The sequence below is a fragment of the Haliotis cracherodii genome, unplaced genomic scaffold, assembly GCF_022045235.1.
Source record: "Haliotis cracherodii isolate W230 unplaced genomic scaffold, xgHalCrac1.p SCAF_11, whole genome shotgun sequence".
In the NCBI taxonomy this organism is placed as follows: Eukaryota; Metazoa; Mollusca; class Gastropoda; order Lepetellida; family Haliotidae; genus Haliotis; species Haliotis cracherodii.
Window position 1 is genome coordinate 43,632,447 of NW_027266266.1, and position 20,117 is coordinate 43,652,563.

General features: G+C 40.1%; 1 protein-coding gene across 1 annotated transcript in view; it reads right to left on the reverse strand.

Moving 5' to 3' along the window:
* Positions 1 to 4,027: 4,027 nt before the first annotated feature.
* The window catches only part of LOC139456531 (huntingtin-interacting protein 1-like), a 70,447-nt gene continuing 54,357 nt past the window's right edge, over positions 4,028 to 20,117 (reverse strand). Inside the window, exons 24-32 of the mRNA XM_071238300.1 lie at positions 19,511 to 19,600; positions 19,068 to 19,130; positions 18,083 to 18,183; positions 16,809 to 17,038; positions 15,506 to 15,567; positions 14,559 to 14,648; positions 13,409 to 13,444; positions 7,344 to 7,426; positions 4,028 to 5,044 (exon numbers count right to left, since the gene is read on the reverse strand). Of these exons, the coding sequence (XP_071094401.1) occupies positions 7,370 to 7,426; positions 13,409 to 13,444; positions 14,559 to 14,648; positions 15,506 to 15,567; positions 16,809 to 17,038; positions 18,083 to 18,183; positions 19,068 to 19,130; positions 19,511 to 19,600 (729 nt within the window). The 3' untranslated portion in view covers positions 4,028 to 5,044; positions 7,344 to 7,369. The remainder of the gene's footprint in view (positions 5,045 to 7,343; positions 7,427 to 13,408; positions 13,445 to 14,558; positions 14,649 to 15,505; positions 15,568 to 16,808; positions 17,039 to 18,082; positions 18,184 to 19,067; positions 19,131 to 19,510; positions 19,601 to 20,117) is intronic.

Genomic DNA, 20,117 nt, shown 5'->3' on the forward strand with positions numbered 1-20,117 from the left:
CACTTACACCCCGGCCTGCCAGCTTGACGTGGGAGGAATGCCTGAAGTGAATCAGGCCTTGAGATGTTTACCTTGTTACTGAAACCCACGAGCACGGGTATGGTGGCCCTAAGTGAATCAGGCCTTGAGATGTTTACCTTGTTACTGAAACCCACGAGCACGGGTATGGTGGCCCTAAGTGAATCAGGCCTTGAGATGTTTACCTTGTTACTGAAACCCACGAGCACGGGTATGGTGGCCCTAAGTGAATCAGGCCTTGGGATGTTTACCTTGTTACTGAAACCCACGAGCACGGGTATGGTGGCCCTAAGTGAATCAGGCCTTAAGATGTTTACCTTGTTACTGAAACCCACGAGCACGGGTATGGTGGCCCTAAGTGAATCAGGCCTTGAGATGTTTACCTTGTTACTGAAACCCACGAGCACGGGTATGGTGGCCCTAAGTGAATCAGGCCTTGAGATGTTTACCTTGTTACTGAAACCTATGCACATGGGGATAGTGCTGACAAACCCAGCATCATCATTGACGACGAGTCTTGGTTGAAAACCAAGCAGAGGATAAGGTAATCACTCTGAATATTGTAAATGATAAAGTTATGAATATCTCTCTAATAATAAACTGTACATTTAAGGGGTTCATTTTATCAATGTTAACCCGTGATACTATGACAGTCAAAGTTATCCATTGATACTATGACAGCATCGATGTTAATACTTGATACTATGACAGTATCGATGTTAACCCTTGATACTATGACAGTATCGATGTTAACCCTTGATACTATGAAAGCATCGATGTTAACACTTGATACTATCAGTTTTGATGTTAACACTTGATACAATGACAGTATCGATGTTAACCCTTGATACTATGACAGTATCGATGTTAACACTTGATACTATGACAGTTTCGATGTTTACCCTTGATACTATGACAGTATCGATGTTAACCCTTGATACTATGACAGTTTTGATGTTAACCCTTGATACTATGAAAGCATCGATGTTAACACTTGATACTATGACAGTTCCGATGTTAACCCTTTGAGCACAGACCCCCTTTAAGAGTGCTGGGCAAAGCCGAGACATAACATTGCTTGAACACTACAACATTTCACAATTATGACTAGTAGGAAGTTTACGCGTGCTCAATGGCATTATGTTACATCTCAATGCTAATATTGACCGAGCAATATTGTTTGTCAGTGACACATATTAAGGAGACTGATGCTCAAACAAACAAAACTTTAAGAAAAAACACCATCCAGCCAATTGGATAACACCCTTGCCAACTCAGACACTCAAATATGTACACTTAGTGAAATCAACTCTAGCTTACCTAACTCTATCTAGCTTGGTACCAAATATACACGATTTGTACAAACTCTGACTTCTTGGCATGTGCAACTTCAGCTTTGTTTGCTCTACAAAGAAGAAAAGTAAGACCGACAGTACAATAAAAAACACAAATTCACAAGTAACATTTTCCTTTAAAAACTTCATTGTTGCAAAAATGAAATCCTATCTTTCATTCACAACTAGAATTATAGACAATCACAGACAGTAAGGCATAAACAATGAATGGTAAGTTTATATTTTATTTTATAGACAAACCAAATAATTCCACCCTACTGGAAACCAGTTAAATTCTTTGTAGGATTTCAGTAAGTGATCTTCATCCTTTTTTTCTAGTGTCAAGAAAACATCTAACACCAAGGTGACTGGTTGAATAATAGCCATCTGTACCTTATAAAAACAACCCAAACATGCCCTTAAAAAGAGGTGGCAGTCTTTTCATTTTTAGAAAAAGATTGTTGTGTCTCAAAGCTAAACATATGTGTGTAAGTGGAAGGACAATAAGAGACAAGAAAAGGTGGCGGGGTAAAGACTTCAGGTTAAAGGTGACACTAATAATAATTCAAACCTCACTTAAGTCAACATACTTGGTTGCTGGATACGTAACCACAAACACATTGCTTGGCACAATAAAAACAAATTATCACATTTGTCAAATTTCCATTGGGATGAAACTTGCCATTTTCTATTTGGTTACCAGGAAACACACACACACACATACATAACCAAATGTTCTAGCCTACATTAAAGAGTCATGAAGGACTGAATTCACACCTACATATTGTTCAAGCTGAGAAATATCTTGTAGATACCTTAGTCGTCACAATAAAACAAACCCTTGGTTGGTAGATCTGTACATAGAGCATCTCAGAAATAAACTTCAATATCAGCTGACTGTAAAGTTTCAAAAGAAATATTTCCTGTACCACTTATCCACATGAAAAGGAGAGCTTCTTCAGGAAAACTTTAAATAGGATTGCGTTAAAGATAGAAAGATAGCAAAAGCATGATAATAAACATGTATAAAAGTTGTCAGACAGACCATTGACCAGTACACTTATGATACAATTAGAGAATAACCAACGAGCTACAAGGAATGACAAATTATCTGTCCTGAGTGAATGAATGGTGTTGATCACGTGTCTTTGGGGAGGGACTTACAGTATTTATTCACTAGGGACAGATAACCCATAATGCAGAGTTACGGGTAGGTTATTCTATATATTACCTGATGACATTTTAAGAGAGAAAATGAAAAAAAAACACCTGTGTGTAATGTCAACCCTACTTCACTGAAAGCAGCCTATTGTTCAGTTGATGTCATGTAATTGTGACATCAAGAACAATGGATAACATCATATCAAATCTTCTCAACAATGAAGCACTATGACGTCATAAGGCATCAGTTGACCAATCAGCATTGAGAATCACGAAAATGCACATGTGCAAATATCAGAAAGTTATTACACATGTTATCACACCTTGCAACAACGTCATTTTTGGCAGGCAATTTTTTTCCAACAGTTTGATGCATAATTATTTTTTTAAAGAATGTCTGGGTCTTTATATTTTTTTCTATAAAATTCCCTACGATTTCTTCAGCATCGATGGGAATTGTTTCAATTATCATTTTGATGAGTCACATTCACAGTCTACAGCTTTATCATAAAAAAATGTATTATTAAATCTCATGTGTGTATCATCTTATTTATGTGTATCATCTTAAACCATCAAGAAAACTTGACATAAACGTTGGCAACAAATAATTTCTGGTTTCCTTGTTACATCCAAACCAGAATAAAATCATGTTAACATACCTAGAACATCGAGACTCATATCATGAACAAACAACCATTTGGTGGATCGCTCCAAATTAGTGGCCCTAGAATGAGTCCTGCAAATGATACTCATATACCAATTCCCTTTCTAACATGTGTCAATGAATTAAGTATATTTCATCCCTCTGGATTCATGTGAGACAAAGGTGCTAAAATAGTTACATCTGAATATCCAAAATGTCAACTCAGTATCTTGGAGACAGGATACACTATCCCCTTCTTGTGTTAAACAACTACACAAACAAATGAAATGCCATGGAGATTTATACATTACAAACTTATCCCAGAAGTGAATACATCAAAATGTTAACCATGCGCAACACTATAAATTTCCAATGCAGTTTGAATGTGTGAACCAATTTCTTACACGTCATAAACCACACCAGCCTATATGGTACATAAAACACTGCCACGGGCAACACATTGAAACCTCCCCCAAGATGTGAATGATATGAAGATATGAAGTTTTTACATCAATGACAATGCAGATATCCAATATGGCTGACAATGAGGCCATATTGGAGCACATGTTCAAATGACCAGTGAAATGTCGAAATGATAGTTATTCATTGTGTGAGTATGAGATTCAATTTATACACATACATATATGAGGGTGTTCACTCAATGGAGTCTCAATGTGAAGATGTGCACATGTATACCTAGTGTAGTCTTGCTGCCAGACTGTCACACCTCCAGTGACAGACAGTGGGCCCTTGTGGTTGTTGGCAATGGTATATGAATCATAGTACCTCCAAATCCATAACTGAAAACATTAGGGCCATAACACACACTATTATTTCAACCTTAATTTCTAACATTGCAAATATACTCCTGTGTACACTTCTTTTGCTCTCAAAATTTAATTTAAATAACACGGGCCAATTTGGAACAAAATTTTCACTTATATTATAAAAATTCTTTAATAATGAGTACCGATGGATTGTCCACAGTGCAATGACAAGGACAGCTCCAGCATTTATAAAGGGTTGGGGTTCAAAATATCAAAATCGTACAGGCTTCAAACACTGCGATTGTGTGTGGCTTGAATACCGAATACTTTAACCACAAGACTCACCCACCATCTTCCACTGTACGGGATTAACTGCTGAAATGACTTATTCCACACGCCTCTACATAAGTGCAATATCAGGCTTTTCGGGCTTCGGACAAGCGGCAAAAGTCGCAGACTGAAGTACTACCGCTACACTTTGGCTGGCCCTTCTAGCTGGAGCCTATCATGTTTAATGTGCATAATGATATCATATGTTAAGTATCAGGATTACATGTATATTCTTTTGACAGATACATAAAAGTTGTCAAGTACTTTAGTTGTTGAAACTTATATTTGTTTAAATAGGATCTGATATAACTGTACATATACATACTGTGGGGGTATCCGAATATAAAGAAATGGTAACAGATTAATCATTCCACTTTCTGGACTATATGTGTGAAAGTCCAAATGAATGTCTTAAGTTCTTTCAATTACCTGGGTATGATTCACACACGTCACTAAACATCCCTTGCATGTTTTCAAAATCGTTAAAAAATAAAAATAAAAATAATCCATAGCATTCTTCTGTTACTGTATCATGGGGACATTTGACCTCTTTGTGAGTGTCATGTGAAGACTCTTCTCAATGACCCATTGACCCTTGATGACCTCTCACAAAGCTGATGACCTTGGATGACCTAGTGACCTTGATGGCTAAGTGACACAATGACCTCTCGTGATGACTGAAGTGACGACATGTGTGTATGACATTTTCCGGGACATCTTGGTTATAGTCTTTACACAGCACTCAGAATAAAATACCACCGCCAGTCTTCTCCTCAACCACGTCAGCTTTTCTGCAAACACATGAGAAAAAGAGTCATTTATGTTACAAGTGACCTTTTTTCAATAAATCAAATTCACTGTTCAAAGACAATTATTGTAACATTACTGAAAGAGATCCCTTCCAAAATGAACAGTAACACTAAATTAACACAAAATTAACACTAAATTAACACAATCAAATATCAAACATTCATAAACACATCAGTAAAAGCTTCAATGTATATTGAATAAGAAACATTGTGTCAGATACATATAGACAATGAAAATAATTTCAGGAAATTTGTTCAATTTACATAATTTCAAAAACGTTTCCTCAAGGCACAATAATCTATAGCATAATTCCTAATTCTGACAGAACATAAAACGTTCATGCTTGTCCTCTGAAATCTGGTTTCCACCAGAGCCCTGCTCTCATCCTGGCCATGCTGTTACAGAACTGTAGGTAGAGAGGCAGCTGTGGCCTTCATGCTCAACACTGACAGCATGCCTTGCCAACAAGCTATCCTACCACACACTCAGCAGGCACTGTGGCTACACCCTGCTTCATCAACACCAACTTTGTTATCAAATTGTCATGATGCAAAAACAACATTCACATTGTTGCTATTATTTGTTTGTTTGTTGTCTCACGACACACTCAGCAATATTCCAGCTTTATGACGGTGGCCTGTAAGTAAACAACTGTGGACCAGACAATCCAGTGATTGACATCCAGAGCATCGACAACCAAGTCAGCGAGTCTGACCACCCGATCACGTTGGTCGCCTCTTACGACAAGCATACCCGTTAGTTGCCTCATATGACAAGCATGGGTTGCTGAAGACCTAGTCTAACCCGGACCTTCACAGGTTGTGTTGCTGTTAAACACTCCAGGCAAATACAAAATCAGTCAAGACTTAGCAGCTTTTGTCACTAAATTCACACTAACATATTTGAGTTTTATTTATTATTGAATGAGATCCAAATGAAACATTTGTACTGAAAATCATTGATATATTAGGAGACACATACCAGTTATTAGATTATTGCTCACATACATCCAAAACCATGCACACAATCCATTGTAAGTGATGGTTCACACTTGAAAGATACGTTGACCTTTTCATTTTCTAAAACGTTTTTTTCAAAAACGAAAACCATTTCCAACGACTTACTGCCACCCTAACAGCATGCTGACTTTCACTGATGACATGGTGAGCACTTACTTGTGGTGGGACGATACACCGATGCATCAGTGGGATGACATGGTGAGCACTTACTTGTGGTGGGACGATACACCGATGCATCAGTGGGATGACATGGTGAGCACTTACTTGTGGTGGGACGCACTTACTTGTGGTGGGACGATACACCGATGCATCAGTGGGATGACATGGTGAGCACTTACTTGTGGTGGGATGATATGGTGAGCACTTACTTGTGGTGGGACGATACACCGATGCATCAGTGGGATGACATGGTGAGCACTTACTTGTGGTGGGACGCACTTACTTGTGGTGGGACGATACACCGATGCATCAGTGGGATGACATGGTGAGCACTTACTTGTGGTGGGACGATACACCGATGCATCAGTGGGATGACATGGTGAGCACTTACTTGTGGTGGGACGCACTTACTTGTGGTGGGACGATACACCGATGCATCAGTGGGATGACATGGTCAGCACTTACTTGTGGTGGGACGATACACCGATGCATCAGTGGGATGACATGGTGAGCACTTACTTGTGGTGGGACGATACACCGATGCATCAGTGGGATGATATGGTAAGCACTTACTTGTGGTGGGACGCACTTACTTGTGGTGGGACGCACTTACTTGTGGTGGGACGATACACCGATGCATCAGTGGGATGACATGGTGAGCACTTACTTGTGGTGGGACGCACTTACTTGTGGTGGGACGCACTTACTTGTGGTGGGACGATACACCGATGCATCAGTGGGATGACATGGTGAGCACTTACTTGTGGTGGGACGATACACTCAGCGAACCTGATCACCCGATCACGTTAGTCGCCTTGTAGGACAAGCATAGGTTGCTGAAGACCAATTCTAACCCTGCTCTTAAAGTTCCTGTATCGGTGTTGTTGTTTGGACTTCTGTACAAGATATTTCAGTACATAAAACCCATACAACCTGTAGTAAGCATCTCATAATATTAGAACTTTTCTCCCCATAACAGAAGCAACAGCACAATTAAACAAACACCATGCTGTCAATGAACGGTCAGTCATCAACAATAGAACTGGAGCCATCTCAGCATGTGGCAAAAGCTGGTGCAGGCCACACCATGCATCTGTCTTACCCGTTACCATGGTTACCCGAGAATGATCACAACATATCCGAGTCCCAGGGCCCTAGCCAGTCTTTGTAAACTGGCACCTCTGACTAGAAAAACACCACTCAGTTTCAGCAGTCTTAGTAACCATAAACATTAAATATATCCAGCCGTGTAATTGATATGTCATATAGTACTCAAAAGAAGTTAAACTAGCACCTCACTCTTTAATATTACAATAGCTAATCTGTCATTGGGTGTTCTTTAACTTCTTTTGAGTAGTATACATACATGTAATGGCTTGAAGTTTCTCAAGAAAGTGAAAAAAAGGATTAAAAAATCATTTTGTTTCAGTTTGAGTCATGATGGCGATATGCCTTTGTTTCATCCATCATCCATCCATTTATCCCTCTTCCATCCATCTAACTTACATGTCATAATACAATGCTGAAACACTCAAATAAACCAGTGTCTCAAATCTCACTATTATTCATAAATGTTCAAATTTCACCACAATTCATAAACATTCAAATGTCACAAAATTGAAACATAAACATCAACAATCATCTTTTGCAAAAACCATTAACCACATGTTGCTGGTTGCAAAACAGACCAATCTAGTTTCTCTTTGTATTTCCATTTGGACGTATTAAAAAAAGGCTGAAATTAATTCTCCGAAACCAGACAAACTGAAATTCAGATGCTGCTTCTTGCAACAGGACATGAAGTATGATGATTTTGCAAACTATTTCATTAACTCGTAAGCAAGATCTCTCTGAATCATTCCATTCCACCACTGTCAATTTCCTGGACTTACAATTTCCAGGGTAACAGCAGGTACCCATCATTGTACAAATCACAAAAAGTTAAAGTGGAGATTTGGTGGTCACAATGATGGCACAATGTGGACAGTTGTATTGATGTCACAACGTGTGTATGACATGCACTTTGTGCCAAAACTTTTGCCTGAATATGGCTCTAAGCATCATTTTCAGGAGATTTTAGTGTTATAATATGGATTATTATCACAGTTAACTGGGCAACAGAATTTTACAAGATCCGGCATCAGACCAGTGGCTAAAGTCACAGACTGAGTGTGGCCAGCTAGCAATAAGGAGATGTATTGGGGAGGGAGTCAGTGAACAGCCATTTCAAATATGGCAACAATTCTTGGGGTAGCACACACAGACCAGTGACACATCTGATTTTGCATGACCTATTTGTGGTCAATTTCAATGAGCGTTATAAAGCAAGATGGCTAGTGACTTGTCGGGCTCATTGGTATTCAGGAGAGTAAGTCTCTTATAGGGCATTTATTCTGCTTTCACCAACACACCAGCAGTATCAGAGGGAACACCCAGACATAGGCTCACACACTGTACCCATATGGACCGAAAAAAATCCTGGAAAAAACCTCAATCACTTGATCTCACATCCACTTCTGACTGGTATTCAATACCGACTGTGGACATTTCATCAATACAAGACACAGAGAGAATGGAATAATACAGAGTTTCTTGCTAGAAAACATTTCATTTCATATGGTTAATAACACCAGTACCAAGTCAGAGGATTAAGGTACATGAATGAGTTCCCCGGAGCATGTTAGCTAACTTAAGCCAGCTAAGATATAGTTCTTCTGCATCTAGCTGAGAACTAGAGGCAACATATTACAGGCTGTGGGAGGGTGGGTCAGAGAGGACACAAGGATTGTCCCGAAAACATCACAAGTCGTCAGGAGGTTTTAAAATCATACACAAGTAACACAGGTTACTGTTTTGTTGAGTGAGTGAGTGAGTTGGGTTTGACACTGCTGTAAGCAATATTCCAGCTATACAACAGCAGAGACCACAATCAATGGTTTTCACAAGTGTTTACATGGGGCATCAAATCGGGGTCTTCAGCGGGAGGAGTGAATGGTTTAAGCACAAGACTTCCTCGCCGCCCTGTCCTATTAATCGAAATATGAATATAATATTTCTAGAATTTTTGTAAAAACTAACAACTTTCACTTACAGCTTTCAGGGAAAATGTCATCAAAACATTTTTATAAGTATTATGGGAAGGTTCGCAAAAACAGAAATGTTCGACATTTGGGGCGGATTATCCTTTTGGGCCAATCCATGGACATAGTCTCTGCTCCACCGTCCCAATAACAAATGGCCTATCCCTACAAATAATGGCAACTGTCCGAACTGTCAGGTGGATGCACATCAATCATATGGCAACAAACTATTTCAAAATTAATACACTTAGGAACACATTTAAACATGCTTTTTCAAGCCAAACATGAATTCCTAACACTCATCTAAAAACAGGCAGGGACAAAAATTATAAAGGGATAGGAAAACCTTGCAAGGAATTCCACATCAATTAAATGCTGATGTAGTATGTGTAAAACTGATTTAATGTCTAAAAAAAATGTTTCCTCAGAAAAGCTAGCGATGTGAAATTTGCAGCATTTTTCTGCCTAGGAAATCTATGTCTTAAGTCGATGTAAAATCAAACATGGATTATTAGATCTGAAAGAGTCAGACTTCAGAGCAGAAAACAAAATGCTGTTATTTTGGTGTAAAAGTTGAAGAGTGTAAAATAAATATTTACAACAGTAATACAAGATTTCAAAGATATGTCATCCAATTTTGAGAAAAAGAAAGAAAAAAACCATATGACAATAAAAATATTCTGTGCGTCTATTCTAAATGGCAGCAACTGGCATGTTGGCTGCATTGTGTAGCATATATGTATATGGAACAAGACATTCCAAAACTGTTTAAACGGCAAGCAAAGAACTGATGTTAATTTGGACTAGATCAAGTCATATTTGGGCAAAAATATTTGAATAAACTGCTACTTTTTGTACTGTTTTTCTTAAATGTTTAGCACACGCAAATGATTTCACACCATTGCAGCACTGTTGTTGAGAGACAGATGATTTTATTTGGACAGAGCATTGTCTTCGGAAACTACTCCATTAATTTGGTGGTAGGATGTAAAACTTATATCTGTACAGAAATGGTTGGTCAAGTCAGAAGCCCTAGAAAGAACAATTTATATTAAGGTTTCATAATCTTCAAATAATCTTTGCCCATAATATTGATTCAGTTTTCATAGAGTGAGTGAAAAAGAACTAAACAATATAATTGTTAACATGGTTAGATTTGTCCTGGAAACACACATTGAGTTTGTCAGAAAGAAAATGATTTTGCAAATAAAACAACAATGGTTTCATAACACCTTAATCTGAGCACAGAATTTGAAACCACACGAAACTGAAAATATGACCGATATATAACAAGTCAGAACCCAGTATCAGAAGGTGACATCTTTGCTAATTGAGTAACGTGACATCATCAATGTGTGTTTGTTTTAGTGGACAACATCATGTATGAGAGATATGTGTCTAACGAACATTCCTGACTTCAATGCGCAGAAGGTAACATATCAGTTGGTAACAGAATGTTAGTGTGGTAACAACAGGAATGGCGGCGACGGCCGGATGCTTGAAGCATGCTATCGGTGACTACTGACAAGAATCAACAAGGTTGAAGTATGAAAATGGACGATGTGGAGATGGTGACACCATCTCAAACAAACCCTCACATGCTTTCTGCATAGACTGTTCAGTGGAAACATGGCTGTAGCTGGTGTCTGCTGCTTTGTATTTGACCCTAAACTTTAACATTGGGGCTGCAACAAGACTCCTTCACTTTCAAGCTTAATTTCAAATAGTGAATAATATTTCATAATGACAGCATTAAATATATTGCTCAAAAGAAGTTACAGAACACCCGATTCTGTCATATTACTATAGTTAATCTATCCTGGTATAACTATAGTTATAAGATATAATTAGGTGTTGTTACTTCTCTTGAGTAGTATAGATCAACAAAAATACTAAAATCAGGGGCGGGGATCGGGGCAGGGGATCGGGGCGGGGGAGCTAACACATTTATGACTGTGATGCCGCAAGGGTGTGGACAGACCATGGCCCATCACTGGAATGAATCGGATATTCAGCATGCAGATCCTGGCTCATGTAAGGGATGCAACTCTGCTTACAGTATTACAGCTTCTTCTTCTTTAGACCACTGCATCATCTACGTCACTTTATCTCAGAATAGCTAAACTGGGTATTGTGTCAGCAATATGGCTGCTATTTACCCAAATCCTGGAACCCTGGAACCTACATAAGGACAGGACATTAGCAATTATTTGTTTCAGTTCTGATAATATTCAATAGAAATGTTCAGTATCAAAGCAAAACATGAATCAGTTTCCTTAGAGTTGGGGTACACAAGGGTTTTATTTCAAGAATCCTTCCTTGAGTGGGGTTATTGGTATCTATGAGTTATCTGCAGTGTTAGGCCCCATACTTGTACATCGTGGGCTGTATCTAGACTCACCAAAACTAGGTAGATGAAAGTGTTAGACTCCACTGAATACTATATAGTTAAACTGGTAGTACATATTAAAAATTACAAAAGTGAACTATGGCAAGAACCCAAAGAGTTCTACAGGGCATCCTGGCAATGTCCACCACCCTCAAGTCAAAATTTCTGATAATCAGAGTCTTCAGTGTATAGCATACTTAGATACATATATTCTATGGAGAATATACACAATATATCTAAGTGAGTAGATGGAGTGAATGTTTAATGTCCAGTCAGCAATATTCCAGCCATGTCACAACGACCTGTAACTTCCTAACCTGTGCCAGGCAAACCAGTGATTGATAGAATGTACTATGGTCCACACCATCAGGGTCACTGACACGGGTCACCAAGCCTGACCACCTAATGCAATGAAGTTGCCTTTCATGACAAGCATTGGTTGCTGGAGATCTATTCCCGCTGATTAGAAGTTTTGTCTGTTTGTTTTTTAACCCCATCTTCAGCAATAACCCCACAATATAACAGCAGCCTGTAAACAGCTGTGTCTAGACCAGATAATCCAGTGACTGACATTAAGAACAAAGATCCACGCCGTAGTGGTACGATGACACACCATCAACTAAGTCCCTGAGTCAATGTGGTTGCCTCTTGAGACCAGCATAGGTTGCTGGGGCTGACTCTAACTGGAAATCCCCACCGGCTGGTTAGAATCAAAGACAAACCAGTGATTGACAGTATGAGCAATGACCCACACATACTTTCAGCCCGTTCCACAGTGGGGATCTTAGCTCTTACTTAATCGTAACTCCCATACTTTGACATAGACTTACGATCCTTGTAGCACTAAGGTGATCGTAACTCCATACTTTAACACAGATTTACAATCATCGTAGCACTGAGGTGATCGTAACTCCCATACTTTAACATAGACTTGCTATCATCGATCATCGTAGCACTAAGGTCATTTTGTGGAACGAGGTCCTGGTCCCTGAGCCTGATCTCCAGGTCCTCCTAGTAGCGAGTTCTTACAACATGCATGAGGTACAGGGGACCTATTTTAACCTGAAATCCCCACAGGGCAGTGCTCTGTGTCTACAACACGACTACTTACGCTAGGTGTTGCTACGGCTATGTACCACTGTCTATGCAGAAAGCTGAGAGTGCATGGTGATGCACCACCAAACATCAGAACTATCAAGGTGACTACGTGTGAAGTATTTCCACTTCTGGATCCACACGTGCTGGCGGGAAATTCATCGTAACTGTGGTTTGTCTACATGCACAAGTGAAAATAGTGAACTTTCTTTGTGCAAAACATAACCATCATCATCATAACAATGACCGATATCATGCTATGTGAAGTGATTAATTACAAATATCTTAAAACATAACATCCTCTGTCAAATATCATGGAAAAAATTATTCTGTAGACTATAAAAATCAGATTCTCATGATAAATCCTGACGATCCTGACATAGTCCGACTTGACACTAATGCCAACCTTGATGTTCAAGCCCATGTTTCATGACGCCAACCTGTTTAACATTCGGGAGTTGCAGCGAAATTAACATGTCATTTCCAACTTCCATATATTCCAAACTTCTTTTCATTTCATGTTCTACATATTTTCTGAATGGAAATGACATGGAAATTTGTAGCCCCTAAAACAACAAAATGTCTTGAATTTAACAAACTTACGTTGACATCTTCCCCGAGTCCATTCTCCTCTCCTTCCTAATAGCATCATCAATGTTGGTGTCATTAATGATGTAACTTGGTGTTACTATTATCCAATAAGGTCAAGGAAACCCAAACACTGCCCAATACTCCGTGATTTTAGATTTGCAGAGGAAACCAGTGAATGAGTGTGTTTGGTTTTACGCCGCTACTAGCAATATCCCAGCTACATCACAGCATGGACACCAGATAGGCTTTTCACACATTGTACCCATGCAGGGAACTGAACCTGGGCCTTCAGCGAACACTTTAACCACAGGGCTACACCACCGCCCAAACCAGTTTGTGAACAAGGTGTTTGTATTATTTGATAGAGATTATGATGAAAAAATCACTAGTTTTAGTTGCAAATATTTCTGGAATCAAATATATGATATATATGAAAAAGTAATAATATAAACAACATTGAACTTTTCTGCTTGATCTTGTGTTTCTGTACAGAAATGAACAACGTTGAATTTCTTGGAATTATTTTGATATAATACACAACAACCTTGACCCACTGTGCATGTACATAAATTACTACCGTGTCCGCCGTATTAAGCAATCTGCACCAATATGTACCCTAAGACCAATGTCTAAACCAATTCGCTACTAAGAGCCAACATTTATGACAGTAGGTATTTGCTCGTGTATAGTGCAGATTTTTCACAGAAAAAATCAGTGTAGAAGGGGAATATAATTGCCTCGTAACTATAATCACACAAGTTTTGGTTTCATCGATGCTTGAACTAAGTTTGTTCACTACCGATCCATCTCCGACAACAAATTGAACTTGTAGTGTTTAGTTTTAATAAGTGCCTCCATTATCAATTTTCTAAGCAACATTGTGCTTATTATGGCGAATACGGTACGTTAAATCCCATTTTCCACCTATGAATGTACTGGTAATAATCCACTACAAAGTCTGAGTACAATTGTGTATGAACACAGTACATTAAATCCCATCTTCCAGTTATAGAGTAATAGTCGACTACACGGTCTGAGTACAAGTGTGTATGAACACAGTACATTAAATCCCATCTTCCAGCTATAGAGTAATAGTTGACTACAACTGAGTACAAGTGTGTATGGTTCATGCAGCATGAGAGGTGCATGACGGGGTACCCACCTCTCCGGCCAGCTGGTAGTGCTGCTTCCTCAGATCCCCTAGCTTCCTCCGCTCCTGCTCCAGCATCGTCTCCAGCTCAATCACACGCACCTGGGAACAGGTGAGAATATAGGGTGACACAGTGACAACATGTGACAAGAGTCATCAGGAGATGACATGTCTCACCGGACTGGCGCAATTCGGAAAATGGAGTTTGGCTACTGATACCGTTGGATACCTTCTGTTCAGAGAAGAAAAAAAAATGCAGTTCAGTATTTTTCAATATCCCAACGGTTTTGGAGTCCAGCTCCAGAAACAAGCACGACCCTCATAGTCAGTTAATTCCAACTTGTCGTCATGAAAACATGAAAAAATAAATAAACAAACATCCCAAATCATCAAAAGGTACTAGGTAACGACTAGATTGATCTGCATAGCTTGTTACACCCAGAAATATTCAACGGTTTCAAATTCTGCTCCAGAAAGGAGCACTAGTCTCATTTTCAGTAATGGTCCAACTTGTCTTCATGAAAAAAATATCCCAAAATAAAAATATCCTAAATCATCTAAAGGCACTAGACTGACATTTTTAACAAGTTTCAACAAGGAATATTCAGAAGTTTAGGAGTTCTGCTCTGGAAACGGAAAATAGATGCCTGATGGACGAACGGACATGCTGATTGCTATATGCCCTGTTTTGCAAACTGGGGAGATAATAATGGGTGAGAGAGAGAAAGTGTTAGATTTAATGCTGCTTAGATCAGTATTCCAGTTACATCGCGACGTGTCATGTGATAAGATTTGGTGAGATCATACAGTGTGACACATGGTGAACTGACAAAACAGTGAGACATGGCGAGAAATGATGAGACAACAGTGAAACAGGGACACACTTCATTCACACACAAGACAGTCCTCGTCCCAGGAGCTGACAAGCACTTTCTCCAACCATGGTCCACACCACTAACCTGAGTCTGCATCTCCATCCTCTTTGTGTCATGGAGAGACAGCTGGGTGAAGTCCATCAGATCTGGAACAGTCACAATAGTAACATCAAGTTTTCATTGCCTCCTTACAGCCAGTAGCAAATGCTTATGAGTGAGTGAGTGAGTCAGGTTTGACCCCCCTTTATACATTATCCAGGGGTGGCCATATCCAACTGATCAGCAGCTCATTTCAGACAGGTGGCTTACCAGTATGTCAAATAGCTAGAATTGGATATAAAACAACTTGTCCCTCAGGATCTTCACCGGTCTCGACTAATGGACTAGAGGCAGTGTTTCAGTTACAGCACTGTATACCAGCTTATTGTGGGAAGAGAACCCGAAATGCTGTCTTAGGTCTAAGACGTTTACCACTTCGGTGAAATTCACAAGCATGAGTATGGTGCTTTACAAACCGAGAAACATAATCAGGGCAAACCAGGATTCAAACCCACAATCAAAGGTTCCTGGCACGCATAAGTGACGCAACTCTGCCCAGCAAATTGCAGAGTTTGTTTGTTGTTTAACGCCGCACTCAGCAATATTCCAACTATATGACAGCGGTCTGTAAAATAATCGAGTCTTGACCACACAATCCAGTGATTGCCATCATGAGCATCGATCCACGCAATATGGATCGATGACATGTATCAACCAAGTCAGCGAGCCTGACAACCCGATCCCGTTAGTTGCCTTTTACGACAAGCATAGTTGCTTTTTACAGCAAGTATGGGTTACTGAAGACCTATTCTACCCCGGAATCTTCACGGGTATCAAATTGCAGTGCCTTAGATGAGTGAGCCACCCCAGTTGCCAGCAAGTGCTTGAGACTGATTGTTTCAATGATAATTATAAGATGCTGATACATCATATAACAAGACAGCTGGTCAGCATGGGTTAGTGTCCAAAAGCATAATATGTATGTACATTTGTTGTTTAACACCACACTCAGCAATATTCCAGCTTTATGATGGCAGTCTGGAAATAATGGAGTCTGGACCAGACAATCCAGTTATTGACATCATGAGCATCGATCCAAGCAACTGGGAACCTGACCACCTGATCCCGTTAGTCGCCTCTTACGACAAGCATAGTCTCCTTTCATGGCAAGCATGGTTTGCTGAGGATCCATTCTACCCCGGATCTTCACGGGTCCACAAACATAATAATGTGAATGAATTTCTGTGTTGATTTTAGGTTAAACAATACAAACAATAACATAACCTTGTCATATTTGTTTTTACCCAACATACCGGAACACAGGAAAAATGGCAGAAATCTGACTCACTCTTATCCTCAACTATCTGTGAAGCAGTTTTGGCAGATGCTACAACATTTCCTGTGGCCTCGTTGACTTTCTTTGATGCTCGAGACAACTCGGACAACCCTTCACTCCCTCGATCAGCCTTGACCTTTGAGGCCACGGTAAGCTGTGCGGTGCTGGCTGCGATCTCCTGGGCACAGACCATCAGTTCCTCGAACTTGCCCTCGCCCTTCACCAACTTGTCTGCTGCCTCCCTGCAAACATCATCTACTCAGTGAACAATGACATTACACAGCAGACACGGAATATAGGCCTTGTCAAGTAGAATGGGCAAGAAAAAGCATTTCAGATCAATGAGTGATTGAGTGAGTTTGGCTTAATACCACTTTTAACAGTATTCCAGTTATATGACAGCATGTGCAAGGAAAGCCGTAAGTGATGCAGGTCTCAGATTTCTACCACTCTGGTAAATCCCACAAGCACAGGTATGGTACTGACGAACCTAGAAACATAATTGTGGCAAAGCGGGATTTGAACCCACAAATCCAAGGGATGTCACTCTGCACAGCAAATTGCAGCACCTCAGACGATCTTTCGAATGAGTGAGTGTGTTGGGTTTTGCACTGGTTCTAACAGTAGTTCAGTAAAAAAAGGCCCAGGATTTGTATGTGCTGAAAGCCACAAGGATAGGTATGGTACTAACAAACCAAGGATCATAATCAGTTTTAGATTCAAACCCAGGTCCAGTTCAACCTGGCAGGGCAAAGGGACACAACTCTGCACCAAGCCATGTTTTTAAAGGAAAGCAACAAGTTATTATTGCAACAAGCAATGATCGGACCATATTATTATGACTCACTTTCAAAAAACCTTTATATTCCTTCAACAAACCTCCATATATCTTCAAGAAACCTCCAAATGATTTCAAGAACCCTTCATATTCCTTGAATAAACCCCCACATTCCTTCAAGAACCCTCCATATATCTTCAAGAATCCTACACATTCCTTCAAAAACTTTCCATATTCCTTCAACAAACCTCCATATTCCTCAACAGCTTCCTTATTTCTACAACAACCCTCCATATACCTTCCAGAACCCTCATTATTCCTTCAACAGACCTCCTAATTCCTTTAACAAATATCCATATTCCTTCAAGAACCTTCTATATTCCTTCAAACTTCCGAGCTTACTTGCATGGTTATCCTTCAACAAACCTCCACATTCCTTCAAGAGATCAAAGACTTAGGACAAGCACCTGTTTCTGTATGGCTTGTTTCAAAATACACCATTACTTACATGAGAGTGGAGGCACCAAAGCCCACAGCCTTGGCCGCAGATATTAACCCCTCTGTCCAGCGGTGATGCTTCTTGTAAAAATCTTTGGCTGTGGATGTCCCCTGGAACAGTCAGAATGACACATGGAGGTACTGTGGCAGCACTAATGAAAGAGTCATGGATGGCACAAAGTGTCGCAGGATACAGACGATGACCATTTTGGTAAAACCCAAAAGCAGCTTCAGACAAAGTGAGGATCATAACTGGGTTGATTCAGATTTGAACTCAAGACCAGCGAACGCAGAGTGACAACATTTCACTGACATCATAGTGTGTCAGCTTCATATCGATTGAGTGAGTGAGTTGTGTTTAACACCACCCTTAACAGCATTCCAGTTATATCAAAGTGTGTCAGCTAAAGGTGGGAGGAAAGCTCGAAGTGATCCAGGACTTTACCACTTTGGTGAAACCTAGAGCACGGGTATAGTGCTGACAAACCTAGAAACATAATCGGAGCCAACGGGATTCGAACCCAAATACATAGGTTTCTGGCATGCCCAAGGGACGCAACTCTGCACAATGAATAGGACACCTCAGACCTATGGGCCACCCCTGCCCCCAGTTCATATCAAAGGAACACACAAAGTGATACAGGACAGCCAACAACAGCAAAGTTATACTTCAGATAAGCTCATAATTTGGTGGAAATGGGGTGTGAACTAACAACCAGTGGATTCTGGCCCCTCAGGTATGCCTTGAACTGTTTGCCCACCGGTGGCCGGTAATTATGATAATATTTTTCAGCCATCACAAAGGTGTACCATATGTATCCTTGACATTAACGTTACTGAGGACATCAGCCCATGCTGGTCACATCAGAATCATTCTTCAAAGGTGTTCAACTGTCTTCACACAACTTTTCAAACACTGAATTCCCCATTTTTCTCCTCACACCACAATGACTATGCAACGATAACAACTTCACCCTGCACTGCTGATTACGCACCCTGCCCTGGAGTACAATCTGCTTCTGCACATCCCTGGATTTCTCTATTAGCACCTTGATGGCCTGTAAACACGAGAAAAGTTAAAGTGAGTCAGAAAACAACAAAACACATCAATGTTTAGGCTACCTGTTTCATCAACATAAACCAGAGTTAAACTGGAATACTAACACATGAGAGAGAAAAGACTTTATATAATGCCACTACAGGCTCATCCATGTTATAGAAATATCAACCTGAAACTGGAATTATTGTGACAATAATCATATGACCTGTCTGTCTGTTAATCTACATTTGGCTATTAAACAGCCATCATGTGGTGATGGAACTGGAATTAAAGCAGGCCACTACATATATATGTTCCATGGACATGAAACCAGTCAATGAATCATCAACGAAACAGTTTCATGGCACTAAATAGTCAGAGTTGTCTCCCCTTACTGACCTTCATGAGGGCTGTGCAGGCATCCAGGATTCTCTCGTTCACCTCCAGCTCTATACCCGTATTGTCCTCCCTCGTCTTCTGCAGCATCTCCTGTGAAACAAAACCAGTGCTGGTTCAGCCTGACATCGAGCACCCATCTCCAAACTCTACTTCAACAACATGATGGCGTTTTGCTGGACCAGACAATCCAGTGATTGATACTGGGAGCAGTGATCCACATCTTCATGTTGTGTCTGTTGTTTAATGCTTTTCTCAGCAATATTTCAGCCCTATGAATAACAGAGTCTGGACCAGACAATCCAGTGATTCATATTATGAGCAACATCCCACATCGTCGGGGGTACAATGCCATACAATCAACCAATTCAATGAGTCCAACCACTTGATCCAATTTCATCCAAGCAAAAGTTGCTGGGGAGCAAATTCAAACCCCTGAATCCGGGTAATCAAGCAACGAGACCAGTTTCATACACTGTACCTATGAAGGGCACTGAACAAAGACATGCTGAGCAAGCACTTTAACAACTGGGCTACTCTACAGCCCCAAGGAGATAAAACTCCTCCTTGAAGGTTCTTCCAAGGTTCTACCCAGTTTGTGTCCTCTGTA